The 21,342-nt window shown below is 40.0% G+C and overlaps 1 protein-coding gene across 1 annotated transcript in view; it reads left to right on the top strand.

Annotated features, from left to right (window-relative positions):
• Positions 1-21,342, top strand: part of PCLO (piccolo presynaptic cytomatrix protein) — a 501,171-nt gene that overhangs the window by 12,243 nt on the left and 467,586 nt on the right. The window contains exon 3 of the mRNA XM_089778439.1: positions 12,747-14,132. Within this exon, the coding sequence (XP_089634565.1) occupies positions 12,747-14,132 (1,386 nt within the window). The remainder of the gene's footprint in view (positions 1-12,746; positions 14,133-21,342) is intronic.

A 21,342-nucleotide genomic window follows, 5' to 3' on the forward strand; every position in this document is an offset into this window, starting at 1 on the left:
GAACCACTAGTTCGCTCCAGCATGGCAATTCCTACACACATATTACCAGTTGGCAGATTTCTTACAGGCATCATAATAGAATTGGCTCTTGAAGAGCAGGGTTGAATAAGGACAGGATAGTGGCCATGCAGACTAACTTCAGAAGTGCACGCTTGCATCAGGACAGCACAGAAGAAAGTACAAAGTAACACCAGACAGTCACCCTCATCATTTAAAACCCTAGTTAAAATTCATGTTCTATATGAAGCCTAGCCACTCTAATTCATTATAACCCAGACCCAAAAGTGATAACTGTACTGCTAGATTAGATCATTTGCACCATGTCACTGAAATAACTTACACTGCAAATGTCTTTGGATAAGGTATTATCTGTCTTCTGTTTTGTGCAGCATATTCCAGACTGAAAGCACACCATAAATAGAATGTGTCTGGCAACATATGTCTCTCTAATCTGTCTAGGTATTTATACTCCATTCATCACTGTGCTATATGAGAGCCTAGCAATATTTACATAAGGTAAAAAAAATCTCAATACAGTTGATGTTTTGTCCCCCATTCTCTTTTCATATACACACACGAATATGTATATGTTTTGTTATGTAATCATTTTGGGTTTTTTTTTTCCTTCATTTTATTTTCATACTTACATTTTCTGTTTTAACAGCCAACAACATAGGTCATGAATCAAGACTGAACATAGGGCCTCCAGACCTTTAAGCATATGAGTAGTCCGATTGACACGGGCAAAGAAGGTGGTGAGAATACTCTTAAACTCTTGCTTTGCTGGAACCACAGTCAAAAAGCAGGAACATCTCTACTTGGTCTCCTTTAGCTAGTAGAGTGTCACCAAAGAAGATGCATAACACATGCTCAGCCATGAATTGTACTGAGATAATGCACCTGTTTGTTCATTACATTAAATGTCTATAAAGAGTCAGATTCACTCAAGTTCAAAAGCTCTTAATGTTATATATATCCTGGTTCTATTTTGCAGATCTCCTCAGTAGGTTTCTCTTTGATACCACATGCCATTAGAGATCTTACTGCTTTCAAAAAATTCATTCTACCTTTATCTCAGTCCTTCTCTTCTGACATTCAGATAACTCATTGAACACTTTTAGTGATGTAAAGTAGTTACTCTTTCCTTCTATTTCCCTGTTACCATCTACTTCCATTTTATTACCATGTTGGAATGTTCTTTATTATCAATAATAATTATATACCAATACTTGTCATTATATATTTTATTATGCTCTGTCTTTGTGGAGGAGATGTTTTCATAGAATCATAGAATCATAGAATACTAGGACTGGAAGGCACCTCGAGAGGTCATCAAGTCCAGTCCCCTGCCCTCATGGCAAGACCAAATACTGTCTAGACCATCTCTGATAGACATTTATCTAACCTACTCTTAAATATCTCCAGAGATGGAGATTCCACAATCTCCCTGGGCAATGTATTCCAGTTTTTGACCACCCTGACAGTTAGGAACTTTTTCCTAATGTCCAACCTAAACCTCCCTTGCTGCAGTTTAAGCCCATTGCTTCTTGTTCTATCCTCAGAGGCCAAGGTGAACAAGTTTTCTCCCTCCTCCTTATGACACCCTTTTAGTTTTGGTAAGATTCATGTTAAATGCATATTATTAAGCATTTAAATAGAGAAACTGAGGAAACTCATTTATGATTTCCACTGCAATTATAACTCAACATCTTTCTATATTTATGTTAAGAAGATTGTTAAAAATTATATACAATAGTTCAAAATACTGTTTTTAGTATCTTGGGAGTATCTTGTTACTAAGAAGCACGTAAGAGCATAGAATAAAGGTCTGAAATGGAACCTTTTTGGTCATGTAATCCAATTCCCTGCTATCATAGGGAACCTCATTATATAGTCCCATTCATTAATTTATCAAGCTACATCCTGATAAATATATTGCATACCTGGGGGAACCCTCATTATGACTTTTGTGAATTTGAATTCCCAGACATAATGTTGCATTAAAGGTGCACAATGTTGTGTAAACCTAATACAGTATTGAGTCTTTTAATTATTTTCTTTTCGAAAAATGCTAAAAGAGACAGACTTTTATTGAATTTAAACATTATCTATAATGCATACAGTTCAAAAATTGCAGCATTGTGCTAGTGTACAAGAACTAGAAAGTGGCATGGGCTAGAAACTCTCTGTAAATAAAGATACAGCTACAAACCTAGATTCCATGTCTAGACTTTATTATAGCAGTAGAAAAAGCTGTGATGCAGCAATTCCTCTATAAAACTTTCATCTTGAAGAGTATTTATTACTGATTACAACATGAAGAACATGATGCAAAATAAAAAAGTGGAAGGTGTTTAAATCCTTCCATAAACTATTGTAAGTATGAGATGCGGACAGAATAAAAGTTTTAAAAAAAATCAGATCAAGATTATTTATGTATGTACTACTTTTATTTATTAGTATCTAAATATATCAGATTCAACTCTTAATATGATTGGAGTTCTACTGTTACTAAATTACACTTTACACATTGCTATGTACTGAAATAATGTGGGATTTTGGATCAAATTAATCTCTACTGTAACTCCTTTAAGTCTACTTTGCTATAAGAAAGATCCATTTAAAGTAGAATAAAATGTATATTTTTACACTAAGTAGAATTTGTTGGAAGAATTGATGAGCTCCTCATATGAAAATGCTAAGTATGTACACAATATTATTATTCCATTCTGAATCATGCCCATTTAAGAACCCAATACATTTTCCATTATTCTTTATCAGGGGAAAACTGAATGCCTATGTTAGCACTCTTTAATTCAGGGTATCATAGGAAGATTGAATGCCTACTTTACTACTCTTATCATTTTAAAAGTATTGTTATCCTGTGGCTTCAAGTGTCTTTAATGCAAGAAAAAAAATCAACAACAAAACTAAGAGGTGAACGATTCTCAGTGTACGGCAAGAAACCTCTGAACTTCCAACACCTAAATTGACCATTTTAAGTAGAAAATACTCTAACAGGCTTTTAAGCAAGTTAGCACTAGCCCAGAAACCTCTCTTGTCCAGTTTTTAACACAAGTAAATTATACATTAATCTGCATAGCTAAGATGTCAACTACAGTGAGCCATCTGCACCGGTATTACTGTTGCCCAGCAACTGTAATTTACTACTGCATCAGGTCATGTGATTTGGGATGCCGTTTTCTGGGTAATCACTGGGCAGGAAGTGTGGATGATTTTGTCTTTGAACAGACGGGATAATCTGTTGTCAAATCCCAGTGAGATTCACTTGGTTGAATGCTTTTTACAGAACAGATAATATATACTGGTTAACTATTTGTTGGCTGTTGCTTTGCATCTCTTATTAATCATTCATATTTTGGCAATAAATTAAATCTTGAAACAGTAATGAAACCAGTCATAATGTAGCATGAAAAATTGTGGGCTGTAATGTTTTTTTTACACATAGCATAAAACATATATGCTGTTTTGAAAATTTGCTTTCATAGTCCCTCAAAAATGGAGTTGAAAAAATAAAGGTATCAAATGATTATGTTAATTATTTTGTTATATAAGAACTTTTATATAAGTACTATGATAGTAATCCCATTTTTTTCTGAAAACCCTACCGTTGTTAATTACAGTAGCATTTTGTGGTATTTTTTATGTTTGTGATAAGTGAAGGAGTTAAAATGAATTTCTGTACATTAATGCATTTTAATTTTTTAAAATTACTTTAGTTTTAATTAAAATATTTAAAATATCCATATTAAAATGCTACAGTATTCGTTGGTGATTGCATTAGCATTATTATGTAAGATGTACCGAGAGTACCAAATGATCATTCCTGCAGTTTGGGGCTGATTATTTGGGAGACATTCTGTAGTCTGCCGACTACCTGAGAAGAACATAACACCCCACTTATTTGGATGACCTGATTCAATATTTTGGGTTGATCTTATTTGTCTATTTTTGATATGTGTTGTTGAAAGGAATCACATTGAGTTGCGGAGTTTTTAAGGCCAGAAGGAAGAATTAGATCACCTACTCTCACCTTCTGCACACTACAGATCATTCAACATCTCCCAACACCCACACAGTAAGCTCAATACCCAGAATTAGACCAAAGCATTCTAGCCCTCAGGAGACTCAACTATGTGTGCCACAGGCAAAGTACAGGAAGGATCAAGGTGCACCAAGACTACTATGATGGCAAGGAATGAATTAAGTGAGAGATACCCAGAAAGAATGTATTTTTGTTCAGTGCTAAATGATTCTCGGATGAGACATTTAGACCCTTTCTATGCTGATGAGACCTCGAAACATTGGTTGTAATTATTGTCCAGAATTCTTCACACATACAGAATGGGAAGCGACTGTCTAGGAAGAAGTATGACAGAAAGGGATCTAGGGGTTATAGTAGACCACAAGCTGAATATGAGATAGCAGTGTGATACTGTTGCAAAAAAAGCAAACATGATTCTGGGATGCATTAACAGGTGTGTTGTGAGCAAGACACGAGAAGTCATTCTTCCGCTCTACTCTCCGCTAGTTAGGCCTCAGTTGGAGTATTGTGTCCAGTTCTGGGCTCCACATTTCAAGAAGGAGGTGGAGAAATTGGAAAGGGTCCAGAGAAGAGCAGCAAGAATGATTAAAGGTCTAGACCTATGAAGGAAGGCTGAAAGAACTGGGTTTGTTTAGTTTAGAAAAGAGAAGATTGAGGGGGGACATGATAGCAGTTTTCAGGTATCTAAAAGGATATCATAAGAAGGAGGGAGAAAACTTGTTCATCTTGGCCTCTGAGGATAGAACAAGAAGCATTGGGCTTAAACTGCAGCAAGGGAAGTTTAGGTTGGACATTAGGAAAAAGTTCCTAACTGTCAGGGTAGTCAAAACCTGGAATAAATTGCCCAGAGAGGTTGTGGAATCTCTATCTCTGGAGATATTTAAGAGCAGGTTAGATAAATGTCTATCAGGGATGGTCTAGACAGTATTTGGTCCTGCTATGAGGGCAGGGGACTGGACTCGATGACCTCTCAAGGTCCCTTCCAGTCCTAGTATTCTATGATTCTGTAGAGAAATGCTAAATGACAAGCATATCTTCAAAGAGCATAAGAATGGCTGTCCTGGGTCAAACAAATGGTTCACTTATCCTGTCTTCTGACAGTGACCAGTACCAGACCTTCTGAGAGAAGGAACAAAAGGGGTCAATTTTGAGTCATCCAGTCCCTTTCATCCAGTCCCAGCTTGTGGCAGTTGGAGGATTAGGAACAACCAAAGGACAGCATTGTATGCCTGAAAATCTTGGTTAATAGCCATTCATGGACCTATCTAATTCTCTTTTGAACCTAATTATACTTTTGGGCTTCAGAACATCCCATGGAAATGAGTTCTATTCATTGATTGCATTGCATGAAGTAGTACTTCCTTCTGTTTGCCTGAATCCTTGTGCCTATTAATTTTATTGCATGATCCTTGGTTCTTGTATTAAGTGGAGGGCTAAATAACATTTTCCTATTCCCTTTCTTTACACCTTTCATGATTTTATAGATCTCTATCATACCCTTTGCTGTCTCCTTTCTAAGGTGAATAGTCCCAGTCTTTTTAATCTCTCATGTGGAAGCTGTTCCGTGTTCCTAATCAGTTTTGTTGCCTTTCTCTGTACCTTTTACAGTTCTACTATATAATTTTTTTGAGATGAGGCAAGGAGAGCTGCATGCAGTAATCAAAGTGTGTACATACCATGATTATGTCCAAGTGTCCCAGTCCGGGGGGCGGTAATGCTCCATTAAATGCTCACTCAGGCACACAGAGACCTCATCATCGTGAGCTAGTGGATGGCAGTCCTGACTCTATTCCAACTGTGTTCCCTTCACCCCAGGTCCTTATCAACTCTGTATCAAGTTATTTGCCAATACAGCTAGCCCTTTGGCCCTGGCTTGGATTAACAGTTCTCAATTTTTGCATCTGAAGTTCACAGAGGGTAGGAGGACCAGGGCCCTCCCCCACTTCAGGTCCCAACCCAGGACCCTAAGAGCCTCTGCTTGGTTGGTGGGGACATGCCACACAACTCACTAACCCACGGGTTCCAGCAAGGCCCTCAACACAGCCCACTTTCTACCCTCAGCTCTCATCCTCTCTAGGCTGGTGTAGGTGGTTGCCCTCTGGAACATGGGCAAGCAATTTGTATCTGGCTCCCCTCCTGAACCCCATGGGCCGGCCAACACTGGCAAGTCTCCTGCTCTGGGAGGGGTAGGTCTCCACCAAGCCTGCACCTGCTCCAGCTCCAGGGACCCTGTCCCCCCATCAAACTCTCCCCCCTTATCTCTGCCAGCACGGACTTTTGAAACCTGGTGCTCTGCTGCCAGAACATCCATGCAGGCACAGTCTTCCCAGCCGGCACGCCGCCCCCACACGCTTCTGTGTATGTGCCAGTAGTGGCTTGGGAACAGCTCTGGCACTGCCACAGGGGAGTCGCTTCATGGGCCCATAGCATCTCCGCTCCCCTCCCCCTAGTTCAGGGTTGGGGGGTGCTGATCCTCAGGGTCCCGACACCCCATCACACCAAGCATCAGATGCAGAATCTGATTTAACATATATGTTACATTTCAGAGTTTAGAATGTCCTTTCATTCCCATTGTATTTTGGGCTGTAGTGCAACCTACTCTTCTGTCCACTCCAGGATTCTGTAACTTAGATTCTTATATGTTTTGCTGTTTTAACTGTATAATTGATACTGCATAGAATTCTTGCTGATTGAATTGAAAGGGACTAACATTATGAAGGGGCCTAAAATCAAATTCAGAATCCTGTGTCAGGCTCCTATAGGAGGCCTTGGGAGCCATACACGTTTGTTCCCAAGTGGGGAACTGAATTCATGGTCATGCTTTGGTGCAGAGTTGTGTGTTTTAAATACATTGAACCTGATTCTCATTTACACTGAGGCTCCTTTACACTTCTCCAGAAGTGTGAAAAGTTCATAAAGCTTTACACTGTTCTGAAAATATATAGAATCTTTGTTTTATATACACTTTAAGGCTCCTGTACACTGCCAGGAGATTTAATGTAAATGATAATTAGTTTAATTATCTTAAAATGTAGCTTTGCTCCATTTTTATTGTGTCTCAGTGAATATCAAATGTGCACAATTTGAAATTTACTGAAGAGCTTTTTTCCTCTTGCAGCCATACTGGAAGTTTAGAATCACACAGGATTATCCACAGTAATTAAAAGCCTGGAGTTCAGCTAAAACTTTCTGTGCCACCTGTTCAAAATGACTTCTTTAAATGAGTTTGCATTTAAAGGATAACAATTCTATTGATCATACACAAGAAAGAGTAGAATCCAGATCATCCTAATATGTGTTGTCTGTGTAGGGCTAAGAAAAGTTACATATGAAAGCAATAAATATGTATTTTTGTCACTGGAGTCCATATTTATGACTCTGAATGGACAGAGAAAGAAGAGCTGTCCAATAAGATGGTACAGGATTTTCTTTCATGGTCACTGTTCATAGATGTTATTGCTAGAAAACAGAAAATAAACTTTCTTTTGGAACTCCTGTTTTTAACTAGTACAGTTATTAGAAAACTCTTATTATTTCTCTGAATATAAGGCTAATTTGTCTGTGAAATATATTTGAGTGTTTGCTTTTCTCTCTCTCTTTATATATATATAGAAAAGTTTTTCCTACTGCACGACAGAATGACCTCAGGTTCTCTCTCCACAAAAGCAGCCAGAGATGGGGGTGCTGGCGAGTGCAGCAAGCAGGGGCTTTTCACGGACAGGGAGTGGGGGATTGTCGAGCATAGGAAACAGGGGGCGATCCAGTAGTTATTTTGAAATGACATAATATTCACATCACAGAGCTAGGAGATAAGGATATTGGTTTCCATATCACAATACTGAATTTGTATCAAATGTTACTAGGGAAATACACAGCATGAAATCTGTTAAATTTTAACAGGGGTGAGGGGCAAAAGAGAGGGGGAAAAAACCCTTTCTATTCTGTGACAAAAATTCATAGAAATTGTATTAGATGTTTGGAAGTGCATGAAGGATTCTCATCAAATTAAGGATACTGAATTATCGAAAGTAAGTACAAGAATAATCTTATGCTACTGTCCTTATGCCCATGAGGTTTCAGTACAGGTTATGCCAATGCTTCTTTCTTTATAAGAATCTGTTTTCATTGATTTTAGAAAAACTCTGTTTGGGATGAACTTGGTGTAAAAAGCTTTGGCTTGGAAGATTTTTTTTAAAAATTTTAAATGGTTGTGAAGCAGAGAAAAGGTTGTTGTTTTTTCCTGTGGAGGGGAGGTAGAGGTAACTGTAGTTACCATTAGGGTTTAGGTTTGGCATTAGGAAAAACTTCCTAACTGTCAGGGTGGTTAAACACTGGAATAAATTGCCTGTGGAGGTTGTGCAATTTCCATCACTGGAGATATTTAAGAGCAGATTGGATAGACATCTATCAGAGATGATCTAGATGGTGCTTGGTTCTGCCATGAGGTCAGGGGACAGGATTTAGTAATCCCTTGAGGTCCCTTTCAGTTCTAATATTCTATGAATCTATGTTCAGTTTCCTTATAGATGTGTGCAGCTATCTTGGATTTCTGTGGAAACCTCTCTCTGAGGTTTTGGATACTTATTCTATACCTTTTATTAGTCCTTTAAAAAAAATGCCAATTTTTCTCACATTTATATTGCCATGTATGATACATAGAATCTGTATATATTAAACATTCTGGAGCCTGGTTGATGCTGGCTGGTTGGAGGGAGACATTAAGGGCTGTATAAAGGTTATCTTTACTTTCTCCTGGTCTTTCTATACTCTGAGCATTGCTGGTCCTGCCTTCCAGGTTAGAGTCACCCCAGGAAGTGTCAGATGGTCCCAAATGGCTAAAATTTCAGCCACAAGATTAATACGATATTGAGGTGGTCTAGCAATGTCCTGGGGTTTTGTTTTGTGTTTTTGTTATACTGTCAGGATGGAGGAAGAGGTGGAGCATAGGATCCTCTTCTGCCCCCAATGAATCCACTGGGATGATTGTTCCTGGGTCAATTACACTAGCTCTAGTGCCTGTTTACATAAGATCAGTGGTGAGGCCACTGAAGATTAGGTCTGTTTTGGGCTCTAGTCACAAATAAATATAATGTAAAGTTTGAGATTTGAGTGAGGACATTGTTGTCCATGACACATTGATCTGACTGCTCACTCTTTCTCCTTTTGTGATGATGATCTTTGAATAGAGGGGGAAATGGAGAATGGGGTGTGCACCCTCCAACCAGGCAAATTTTACATTGTCTGTAAAAATATAGAAGAGCAGCATTTGATACTACCCAAGCCTACTGAAGTCAGCAGCAAATTCTTTGATGGCAGCAGACAGATGATCAGGCCCATACTTCAGTGTGTTTTAGTTGATAATAGCATCATTTTGCATAGTTTATTTTACAGCTTCTACAGTTAAACTCAGAACTGGAGTGTGCATGTATTTTAAGATAAAATGTAGTGGTTACAATGGCTTTTGTGTTTGGGCACTTCATTCCTCCCCCTGAAATGCCTGGGAGGAATTTATGGCTGAAACAGAGAGTATGTCTACACTGCAGGCTGGATCAATGAGCAGCGATCGCTCCGCCAGCGGTCGATTTATCACGTATCTCCCAGTGAGTCTGGTACTCCACCAGAACAAAAAGTACAGGGGGGAGTTGATGGGGGAACATCTACTTTTGACTCTCCTTAGTGAATACACCACAGCACGTGCATCTAAATACTTTGACTTGAGCTACGCTATTCACATAGCTGAGGTTGCATAACTTAGATCACTTTCTCACGGTAATGTATGCCAGACCAAAGGAATTTTAAAAAGAAATAAAACCTCTGTTTTTCTTTCTTAATTTCTGTTGTCGGGTTTATCCATTAACTTTACTTTAAAAGTTTTGTTTTGATTAAGAAAGGAGAAGATGAAAATCCAGGCTATTGAGGCAGTTAACACTGTTGGTGCTCAAGTTCTAATATATTGCAAACTGCAGTACATAGTAAACTCAAATTTATCTATTTAGACTCTGATTGGACACTATAATCTGGTAGGTTTTACCCAGGTGCTGTATTTACCATTCATCATATCATATGGTGAGGAAAGCATTTGACAAAATTAAAAGGCCATCATTAATTTAAGTGCCTTTATTGGTGGTAAGAGAGACGAGGTAGGTGAGATAATATCTTTTATTGGATCAACTTCTGTTGGAGAGAGAGACAAGCTTTCAAACCTGCATACACTTCTTCTTCAGGTCTAAGAAATTAACTCATTGTCATTTGTAAACACAAAGTGGAACAAATTGTTTTCCATAAATATTAATACATATTTCAATGGACTATACAAGGTTAAGTGGTCTATTAACATGCCCCCTTCCCCTCCAGTCATAAGGAGGAAATGAAGAGGACAGGAAGAAGAAACAACTGGATGAGGTTGAAATGGTGAAAGAGAAAATAGGGAAAAATAGTAAAGCCTTTTTTCCCATTGAGGTTACTTTAATTATGCACCATTTAAGCCATCAAAATAGGACTTATTAGCCTTGGCCTGTGTACAGAAGTAAATTTAATTATTTGTTGTCAGTTAGCTGAAATGAAACTGGCCTGTCTTAGTTTTGCTTTTAGTCAGTTACACTTTTTGGTTTCCAAGAGCTTATATTTGAGTTACAAACAGGGCAGAGGAGTGTTTAAACCGGACCAAAACCCATCTTCATTGAAAATGAAAGATAGAAGACTGTCAGAATGCTAACATTCATATTAATATAGTTTTGGTTACTGTTAAACCTACATCTGGGATCGTTTTCCATAGCTTATGTATGTTGTATCTAAGGGTACGTCTACACTACATGCCTCTGTCGGCAGAGGCATGTAGATTTCTTTATTCAGCAAAGGTAAATGAAGCCGCAATTTAAATGATCGCGGCTTCATTTACATTTACATGGCTGCCGCGCTGAGCCGACAAACAGCTGATCAGCTGTTTGTCGGCTCGCCACTAGTTTGGACGTTCCCCCTGTCGACATCAAAGCCCTTTGTCAGCAGCCCCGGTAAACCTCATTCCACGAGGAATAACGGGGCTGCCGACAAAGGGCTTTGATGTCGACAGGGGGAACGTCCAGACTAGCGGCGAGCCGACAAACAGCTGATCAGCTGTTTGTTGGCTCAGCGCGGCAGCCATGTAAATGTAAATGAAGCCACGATCATTTAAATTGCAGCTTCATTTACCTTTGCCTACAACCCTAATCTACATGCCTCTGCCGACAGAGGCATGTAGTCTAGACACAGCCTAAGTGATGTTCTAAGATATTGTGTATAAATGTTAAAAGCTTTTTTCTGATCATGATTGAAAATGTATTGTGGGTAAGTACAGAGGGAAATGGAATAATTAAAAAGCAGTCTGGGTCAATTTAGTTTTCATTTCCATTGGTGCAACTTCCAGGGGTGAGAGAGTATGGAGAAACGGGAGACAATACTGTAGTGAGCAGCAGCATCTCCCTTGCTTGCAGTCATTGCCTTGAAGGAGATCATGCCAAACTGAGTGGCTCTCTCTCCATTTTTCTCCCCTTTTCCCCCAACATTTTATTTTATTTTCCTCCCCCCACTTTTCCATTGGTAGCATGGAAAAAATGAGGATTGGCATGTGGCACAGATTCATCTAGCTTCATCTTCCTCTGACCTGACATGTTTTCTGAAATCTTCTGGTGCCCCAACCACAATTGTGTAAATGATCTTCGGGGGAAATAATGCTGTAGTTGTTCTGCTCTCTTCTCTTAAAATAGTTATGGAGGCATTTAGCTGAGAGCAACAATGGTCCAGTGGTTAGGCTTTGGGCTAGTTATCTTGTCTGTTTTCGAGTAGTAAAATAGCATTTCTTTCCCTCACAAGACTGTTGTGAGGATAAAAACATTGCAAATTATGAGGTTCTTGGATACTACAGTAAAAGAGGCGTAGAGGTACAGAAAATAGATGAACTATTTCCTTTATTCCTCCCCTTTGTGCTGAATAATGAATAGTACAATGGGGCTTATGATAATTACTCTTGGCTCTTCTAAGCCTAATAACAATGTGATTACAGGAACACCTTATTATGTGTCATGTAGTGCCCTTATTTTGTAAGCAGAGCTGCACATTCATTTCTTAGGAGACTTGCACTCAGAAGCTGATCATATGAAATGATTCTACACCTCTATTGTTAAATGAATATATGTATATTGTGCACCACTGTGACTTTTTTCCCCATTTATATAAAGCATAACCAAAATTACAAACTAAGCCAGAGACCTGATAGTTGCAGAGTTAAGAATAATAATGCATTTGCTTCTGTTCTAATCATTATAATTATGGCCTTCTATTGAAAGCATTAATTTGCTAAACTATTTTTGAATATTATTATGTTGTTAATTATTAATATTTTATTTCTTTAAAAAAATCATTATTGCCGGTGAATTAAAGCTGGCAAATCAGTGCTGCCCCCATGAATTTCCATGGTGTCTGAAATGCAGAGTTGTTCTGGTAGGCTGGAGTGCAGGAATCAGAAGTGAAATGAAAAATTCTGTTGCATTTTTTAATTTTAAAGTAATCCTTAGGAGCATTATATTCCCCTTTTTGATGACCTTTTATCTGAACTTTTAATTCTAGCCAAAAGTATATTTACTAATATTAGCATTGCTTTACCCTAATGTTAATAATTTTTTTTAAAAAATCTTCTTTTCTGCAGGTTAAAGAATGGCTCTGTTTAAACTGCCAGATGCAAAGAGCATTAGGTGGTGATTTAGCTCCAGTCCATGGTCCTGTGCCACAGCCTTCTCCACCCAAACAGAAAACAACTTTTCCATCTTCAGCAACCAAACCGCCCTCCCATCCCCAGCAGCCTACTCAAAAGAAAGATACTGCTCAAAGACCTGATCCTTCCCAGTCCTCAGAACCTAAAAAAACCCCACATCTGACAAAGCAACCATCCATGCCTGACTCTCCCCCTGTGAAAACAAAGCAACCGCCCATTGAACCCGTTATCCCGCAGATCTCCCAGAAAATTGAACCCACTCCAAAATTTGACCAGGTCAAGCCAACATTGGTTGAAGATAAGCAAAAGAAGCCTACCACTGACAGTGCACCTACCTCTTCAGCATCTGGACTGAAACAGGATTCACAAGGTCCCAAAGTTCCATCAACTCAACAGAAAACAATGGAACCCCAGAGATCAGAATCTGCCAAGCTATTGCAGGACACCCATCTGGCTGGGGAGAAAGCTATCCTGCCAGAGTCCAAAACCTTACCACAAGTGTCACAGAAAAAGTCAGAGCCTAAATTTGTTTCTCAGCCTGGATCAGACACTAAAGGTCCCAAACTTGTAGAGCCAGCACCAATGAAGGAAGACCCTAAAAAAACACAAACAAAAATAACTCCAAAACCTGATGCCAAGCAGATTCCAAAAGGACAACAAGGAGCTGTAGGCCCCAAGACTACCCCAGTGCAACTGACACCACAGCCTCAACATCCGCCAAGAGCTCAAGAACAACCAAGGCGTTTCAGTTTAAATCTGGGAAGTATCACAGATACCCCTAAACCGCAGCCTACAACTCCACAAGAAACAGTTACTGGGAAACTTTTTGGATTTGGTGCTTCAATCTTTAGCCAGGCTTCAAATTTAATCTCCACATCCAGCCAACCAGCAGCTCCATCCTCAGGCCCTCTACTGGGGCCTGCTACTAAGCAGCCCCCTCCACCATCTCAGGTACCACACAAAGAAGCCGGTCAGGCTCAACCACCTCCAAAAGCAGCACCTGTGAAAAAAGAAGCCAAGCTTCCTGTGGTAGAAAAATCAGACACACCCAAGGCAGAGCACATTGTAACCAGTAAAGGATCTGAATTAGAAAAGAAAGCTATTGCAGCTAAAGACGGCAAGCCTCAAATTACTGAATCTAAAAAAATTGCTGGGCCACCTGATCTGGAAAAAACTACCCTGCCTAAATCAACGTGTCCGCTTTGTAAAATTGGACTAAACATTGGTTCGAAGGATCCGCCCAACTTTAATACATGTACAGAATGCAAGAATACTGTGTGCAATCTCTGTGGATTTAACCCGATGCCACACATAGTTGAGGTAGGAAGTGACATTTATATTTACTCTATATACATTAGTGACTGTTTCTCTAGATTGTGAATGTCAAAGCACAATTTTTAGTTAACAAGTTGTGCTGTACACTTCTATTGTTTCATTTGAGAGCTTGTATTTTTTAATTAAATATTTCTGAAATTTGGAGGGTAATCAAAAGATACTTCAGATGAATTTCTTTTATTTTAAATGTGGCTACTATAGGAGCTCTCCTAGCTTTTGAGGAAAAGGCAAGCTAATAATAATGATGATTAATGAATCCTTTTAAATTAGTAGTATTATATCATGGCAGATTATTATACTCCTACTTTAGAGCTCACCCGGGGGAAAAAGTTCCTTTTTATGTTGGTTGGTATAGCAACATTAGCATAGTTTATTTCCCTCTTCCTCTACCTTTGATCAGTGAGCACTATTGAATGAAGGGCTTTATTAATTGTTAGTCCCTTTTCCCCAGCAGAATCTTTTAACTTCTCCCTAAATCTTTTAGGCAACGTTGTACCTATATCCTCAGGTCCCATTAATTCTATTCTGACTCTTAACTGTATGTGGCTCATTTTGATGTGTCCAAATCAAATCCTGAAGTTCATGGGATATGTGTGTGCAAAGTGGGGCAGGATTTAAAGAGGAAAAGATCAGAAAGCCAATTAACTGGTAAAAGAGCTGAAGTTTAAATGGGGCATTTTATTGTAAAAATACAACAATATTGGTGGTTTCTTTCTTGTGAATATGCAGTAGAATGGTTCCATGAAAGACGTTTATTGGAACAGGATCAGCTTAACTTTTGTAACTATGATACTTTCCAAAAGATGACATTTTATCATTTTATGTATTTATTGTTCTTTCTTGCAATGGATTTTTAAAAAGGGGGAAAGGGGCAAGAAACAGTATGTCAACTTATAAGAGAGGCAAAAAAATGGCATACTTTTCTCATTGTGTAAGCAAGACCTTACTCAGACCACCAGCAAATTACATGCAGGTAATTCAAGTGTGTAATTCAATCTAATTAGTATCTGAGAAAAGAAACTGTTAGTTAACGGTGTTTGGTATCCAAGTAAATGAACTAGAAATGGCTATCTGTCTTAGATCTGTGTCACAACACTGCCATAGCTGACGTAGAAGCATAGAAGGAAGAGTGAAAAGAAAAGAGCATTCATTATTTGTTGTTGTTATCATTTGGATCTCTTCCTAGCCATCACACTCATAGGCTGTGTCCAGACTCCATGCCTCCGTCGACGGAGGCATGTAGATTAGCCAGCTCGGAAGAGGGAAATGAAGCCGCGATTAAAATAATCGCGGCTTCATTTAAATTTAAATGGCTGCCCCGATCTGCTGATCAGCTGTTTGTCGGCAGATCGGGAGAGTCTGGACGCGATGCCCCGACAAAGAAGCCTTTCTTCATCGACACAGGTAAACCTGGTTTCACGAGGCTTACCTGTGTCGATGAAGAAAGGCTTCTTTGTCGGGGCATCGCGTCCAGACTCTCCCGATCTGCCGACAAACAGCTGATCGGCAGATCGGGGCAGCCATTTAAATTTAAATGAAGCCGCGATTATTTTAATCGCGGCTTCATTTCCCTCTTCCGAGCTGGCTGATCTACATGCCTCCGTCGACGGAGGCATGGAGTCTGGACACAGCCATAGGGTTTTTCACACTCATAGGGTTACGTCAGATCCCCTCTCCCTACTAAAAAACAAAAAAAATGCAAACAAATAAAACCAAAATCCAAACCAAACAACAAATCCTCATGTTTTTTGTTTCTGTCTTCTGAATTTTTCACTATTTAGGGCAGAAATACTGCATCTCCACAAAGTGAGGTTACTTGGGTTTTACACTTAGGAAGAGATTTTTCAAAAGTGATGAAGTGAATCAAATGTCCCAGGATTTTTAATGGCCTGTATTCCATCATCACTTTTGAAAGCCCTACATTTAGCTGTTAAATAAATACATTCACAAAAATGTCAGCCCTTTCTGCGACTTCCTTCTGGTTCCACATGCCTTTTCCTTATACCTCATCTGGGAAAATGAAATGCTATGTCCTTTTCCCCTTCCTTATCACTGTCCAGCCTTCCTTCCTGGGTTTTTCCTGTCAGCCTCCCAGTATTCCTCTTACCCTTGTTTCCCTTTCTATTACCACTAAGACTTATCCCCACATACTCTTACCTTCAGTTATTGGGCAACAAAATGGCAAATGAAATTTAATGTTGATAAATGTAAACTAATGTACATTGGAAAAAATAATCCCAACAGTATGATGGGGACTAATTTAGCTACAACTACTCAAGAGAGTGATCCTGGAGTCGTTGTGGATAGTTCTCTGAAAATATCCACGCAATGTGAAGCGGCAGTCAAAAATGCAAACAGAATATTCAGAATTATTAAAAAAGGGATAGAAAATAAGACAGAGAATATCTTATTGCTTCTATATAAAATCATCGTATACCCACATCTTGAATGCTACGTACAGATGTGGTCACCTCATCTCAAAAAAGAGACATTGACATTTTAAAAGGTTTAGAGAAGGGTAACAAAAATGATTAGGGGTTTGGGAATGATTCCCATATGAAGAACTTTTCAGCTTAGAAAAGAAGAGACTAAGGGGGGATATGATAGAGGTCTATAAGGTCATGACTGGTATGGAAAAAATGAATAAGGAAAATTATTTACTTTTCCCCATAATATAAGAACTAGAGGTCACCAAATGAAATGAAAGGTTTTTCAAACAAAAGGTTTTTCTTCACACAGCTCACAGTCAACCTGTGGAACTCCTTGTTGTGAAGACTAGCACTTTAACAGAGTTCAAAAAAAGAACTAGATACATTCATGGCTATTAGCCAGGATGGGTAGGAATGGTGTCCTTAGCTTCTGTTTGTTTGGAAATGGATGATAGGAGAGAGATCATGCAACAATTACCTGTTGTGTTCACTCCTTCTGAGGCATCTGCCATTGTCCACTGTTGGCAGACAGGATACTGGGCTAGATGGACCTTTGGTCTGACTCAGTATGGTCGTTCTTATGTTCAAAGTCTCCCTGGGTATGTCTACACTACAGAGTTAGTTCCACTAACGGACGTTAGTTCGAACTAACTTTGATAGGCGCTACACTAGCGCTCCGCTAGTTCGAACTTAATTCGAACTAGTGGAGCGCTTAGTTCGAACTAGGTAATCCTCATTTTACGAGGATTAAGCCTAGTTCGAACTAGCTAGTTCGAATTAAGGGCTGTGTAGCCCCTTAATTCAAACTAGTGGGAGGCTAGCCCTCCCCAGGTTTCCCTGGTGGCCACTCTGGCCAACACCAGGGAAACTCTTGCCCCCCTCCCGGCCCCGGACCTCTTAAAGGGGCACGGGCTGGCTACGGTGCCCGTGCCAGGTGCAAGCCTGCCAGCACCCAGCTAGCAGCATGGCTCGAGCCAGCCACCCGATGCCCCCCAGCCCTCCCCCTCTTCCCGGGACCAGGCTGGCGGCTCCCGGGAGCTTGCCCGGGACCGCAAGAGGCGGGCACCCGCCTGGGCTAGTGCAGACATCATGGACTTCGTCCATGATCTCCGCACTAGGCACAGGAAAGTGGCCGTCTGGGGCAGGATAGCTGCCAGCCTGGCCACCCAGGAGCAGGTGTGCATGAAAATCAAGGGGGTCCAGTGAGACCCCCGGCCCTGAGCTTACAATGGCCGTCCTGGGTCAGACCAAAGGTCCATCTAGCCCAGTAGCCTGTCTGCCGACAGTGGCCAACCCTAGGGACCCTGGAGGGGATGGTCCGAAGACAGTGACCAAGCCATTTGTCTCGTGCCATCCCTCTCCAGCCTTCCACAAACCTTGGGCAGGGACACCACTCCTACCCCCTAGCTAATACCACTCCATGGACCCAACCTCCATGACTTCCCTTTAAACTCTGTTCTAGTTCTAGCCTTCACAGCCTCCTGCAGCAAGGAGTTCCACAGGTTGACTCTTTGCTTTGTGAAGAACAACTTTCTGTTATTAGTTAGAAGCCTGCTACCCATTCCTTTCCTTTGGTGTCCTCTAGTCCTTCTTTATGGGAACTAATGAAGAACTTTTCTGTATGCACCCTCTCCACCCAACTCCTGCTTTTAGAGACCTCTATCCTGTCCCCCCTCCGTCTCCTCTTTTCTAAGCTGAAAAGTCCCAGTCTCTTTAGCCTCTCTTCATATGGGACCTGTTCCCAACCCCTGATCATTGTAGTTGCCCTCCCCTCTCCCAGCCTCTCTCTTCCCCTCTCCCACCTCCTTTTCCCAGTCTCCCCCAGTTTTGTTCAATAAAGACAGATTCCATTTTTGAACACAATTGTCCTTTATTTTGTACATCAAGAAAAGGGGCTAGGGAAGGGTAAGTGGAAGGAGGTGAGGGAGGAATGGGGTACCAGCCCCCGATGGGGAGGACTGGGCTGGCTCTGCGGGCTTCTGGGGGTGGAAGCTCTCCTGCAGCCCCCCAATTGCTCCCTTTCCCCAGATGGCAGCCTGCAGCAAGTGCAGCCGGGCTGATGGCTGAGTGGTGTGATGTGCTCAGTGTGGGTAGTCCGGGCAATCCAAGCCAGGACTGCTTTGCAAGCGGGGCACCCCTGAGAACTGTCTGTCCGGGATGGGGGTCGGGACCCTTTAAGCGCAGCTCTCGGCTAGCCTGAGACAGCATCTCCACGCTCTAAGTCCTCCTCTGATGCCCTGCCGGCACTGCTTCCGGCCATCCTTAAGCCCGGTTCAGGGTCCACTTAATGTGGACATGCTAGTTCGAATTAGCAAAACGCTAATTCGAACTAGTTTTTAGTTCTAGATGCGTAAATTTGAATTAGCTTAGTTCGAATTAACTAATTCGAACTAAGATAGTTCGAATTAGCGCTGTAGTGCAGACATACCCCCTCTCTTTTCTTGGTTTCCTACCTGTTTGAATCTTTCTTCCTCCCTCTCACAGTATCCATCATCTCACATTCTAATTTCCTTCCCTTATAATCTATCTGCATCCATATCTCTCCTTCCCACCTAGTTTGTTTTCTTCCTCCCCACATTCTGTTCTCTGTTGTCCTTCCTTAACCACAAACATACATACCTGCCATTCCTGTGTTAGCCCCAGTCCCTTTTCTGTTACCCATAATATGTGGTTTTCATCTTACTTGCTTCTTTCCTCCACTTCCCTCCCTCATTTAGCAAGCACTCTAGCTAAATGTCTTAATCTCCTCCCTGGCCATATATTTTAGAAAGGATTCAGGCTTTATGCCCACTGAGAAAAATGAGAAGTGGTAATCTTTATTACTAAGGGCAAAAACTCACGAAATAATCAAGACATAAAACCAGTTGGCAGTCATGAAAATTGCAAGTATAACCTCTTCTTTCCTCTCTGAGCTATTCGGGAGCAGGCAATATTCACCTGTGTGCCTGGGAGCTTGATGTTGTTGATGTTAAATGAGATCCTGAATATCCCAGGAGTGATGTTGGATACGTGGGAATCCATTCTCCATAACTCTCCTGCAGTCCCGTTACTCCTAAAGGAGTTTAAAACTGGTGGTGCCTTCACCTGTCTTGCCCTTGTTCAAATTTAAAGGTATGCCTTGGGAACTTCTAGGAATAAACCTATTATTATTATTATTGCTATTGTTAATAATAACAACAATAACAACCCATCACATGGATCTAACCCAAAATACCAATTATAAATAATATATATTCAATGTACTTAAAATAGAGTTAACACACCTTTACTTAACAACTTCAACAGGGCATAGCACACTAAGATTATATTCCATTAATAATTAATTTAAATCCACATATACTATGCGAAATATAGCATACAGTAATAAATGAAACTTATTTGCACTGCCACTATTTATATCACCCAAAGGTCTCTGAATCCATTGAAAACAATCCCTGTACGGATGAGTTCCAGTGAACCTACAGGGTAAGACTCACAGCTGTTGTAAATGGACAAAGTTCTATTGCTAGCTATGTAGCTGCATGGATTTTCACATATTGAGAATACAGCCCAGATTACCTTTTTATAAAAAAGAAACAATTGCTCTTTTTTTTCTGATTTGTTGATTTAGCAGTCAAATATGTATTTACCTACAGGGTAATTTATCTGTGAAGTAAACAACGAAGAACAATTAAACAAATGCCACTTGATAGATTTCAGAGACTCGCAGGGGAACATAAACCTGGTGCATTAGCACAGATCTGAGCCAGTGTTTTTATCCTACCATTTATACAATGGGGAGGAGTATTGTTTACCAATTGTTTAATTAGCTTTCCTATGGGTTTCCAGCTCAGGTAGTTGGAAGCAGTTCTATATTTAGTAACAGAATACGGGAAAATTGCAACTGTAAAAGCTCAGAAATGAATGTTGGCAACGACCATTTTGTGCATTTAAAGCTCAGAGTAGATTTTTGAGAGAATATTGAATAGAATCAGAGCTGGACAACTAATGTAATTGTTTAATATGCTAGGGGCCCGTGTGGTGGGGGGATGGCAGGAGGGAGGCATTGTGCTGTGAAATAGCATAGCAATCAACTACAAAGAGGATTTTCAAAAAAGAAAGGTTAGTTAAAAACATCCAGACAGAAAAGCAAGGAAATTAAAATAATAGAATCAGCATGGATGCTCTATAAATATAACATCTTAATATAATCACATAGCTTTTGAACAGAAAAGGAAGCAAAATGATATATGTGGTGTGCAGATAATGTTACCATATGCAGTATATGTAATCTAATGGAAATGCCACCGGAACAACAGACCTAGAGTTCTTTAATCTATTGAGAGCTGCAAAATTATCCACAGATATTGAAAGGAAAAAAAAGTTCCATCTGTGAATGAATATATTAGTGACATGATAAGAAGAATATTTTTGGAATGGAAATTAAATTGGGGAAATCTGGAGGGGGAAATGGATGTAATATCAAAAACCTGTAAAGGAACTATAATTCTAAGAAAGGGATGTGTTCATGAAGACATAGTTTTCATATGACAATCTTAAATAGGGGAAAGGAATATTTATTTTTAGGCTTATTTGATGGAGATGCCTTCTATATAAAATTCTACAGCTTGACTTTACTGTTAATATTTTTGCTGTCTTGGGCCCCCACTAGTATTTACTAGACTTAATTAACATTAACACATAAATGATATTCATCCCCAATATAAACCAGTAGTGAAGGATGTGGGGAAAGTGATTACTGTACATTGTGAAGTTCTTCCTCAGGC

This window comes from Pelodiscus sinensis, chromosome 1 (genome assembly GCF_052426305.1).
Source record: "Pelodiscus sinensis isolate ZL-2025 chromosome 1, ASM5242630v1, whole genome shotgun sequence".
Taxonomy (NCBI): domain Eukaryota; kingdom Metazoa; phylum Chordata; order Testudines; family Trionychidae; genus Pelodiscus; species Pelodiscus sinensis.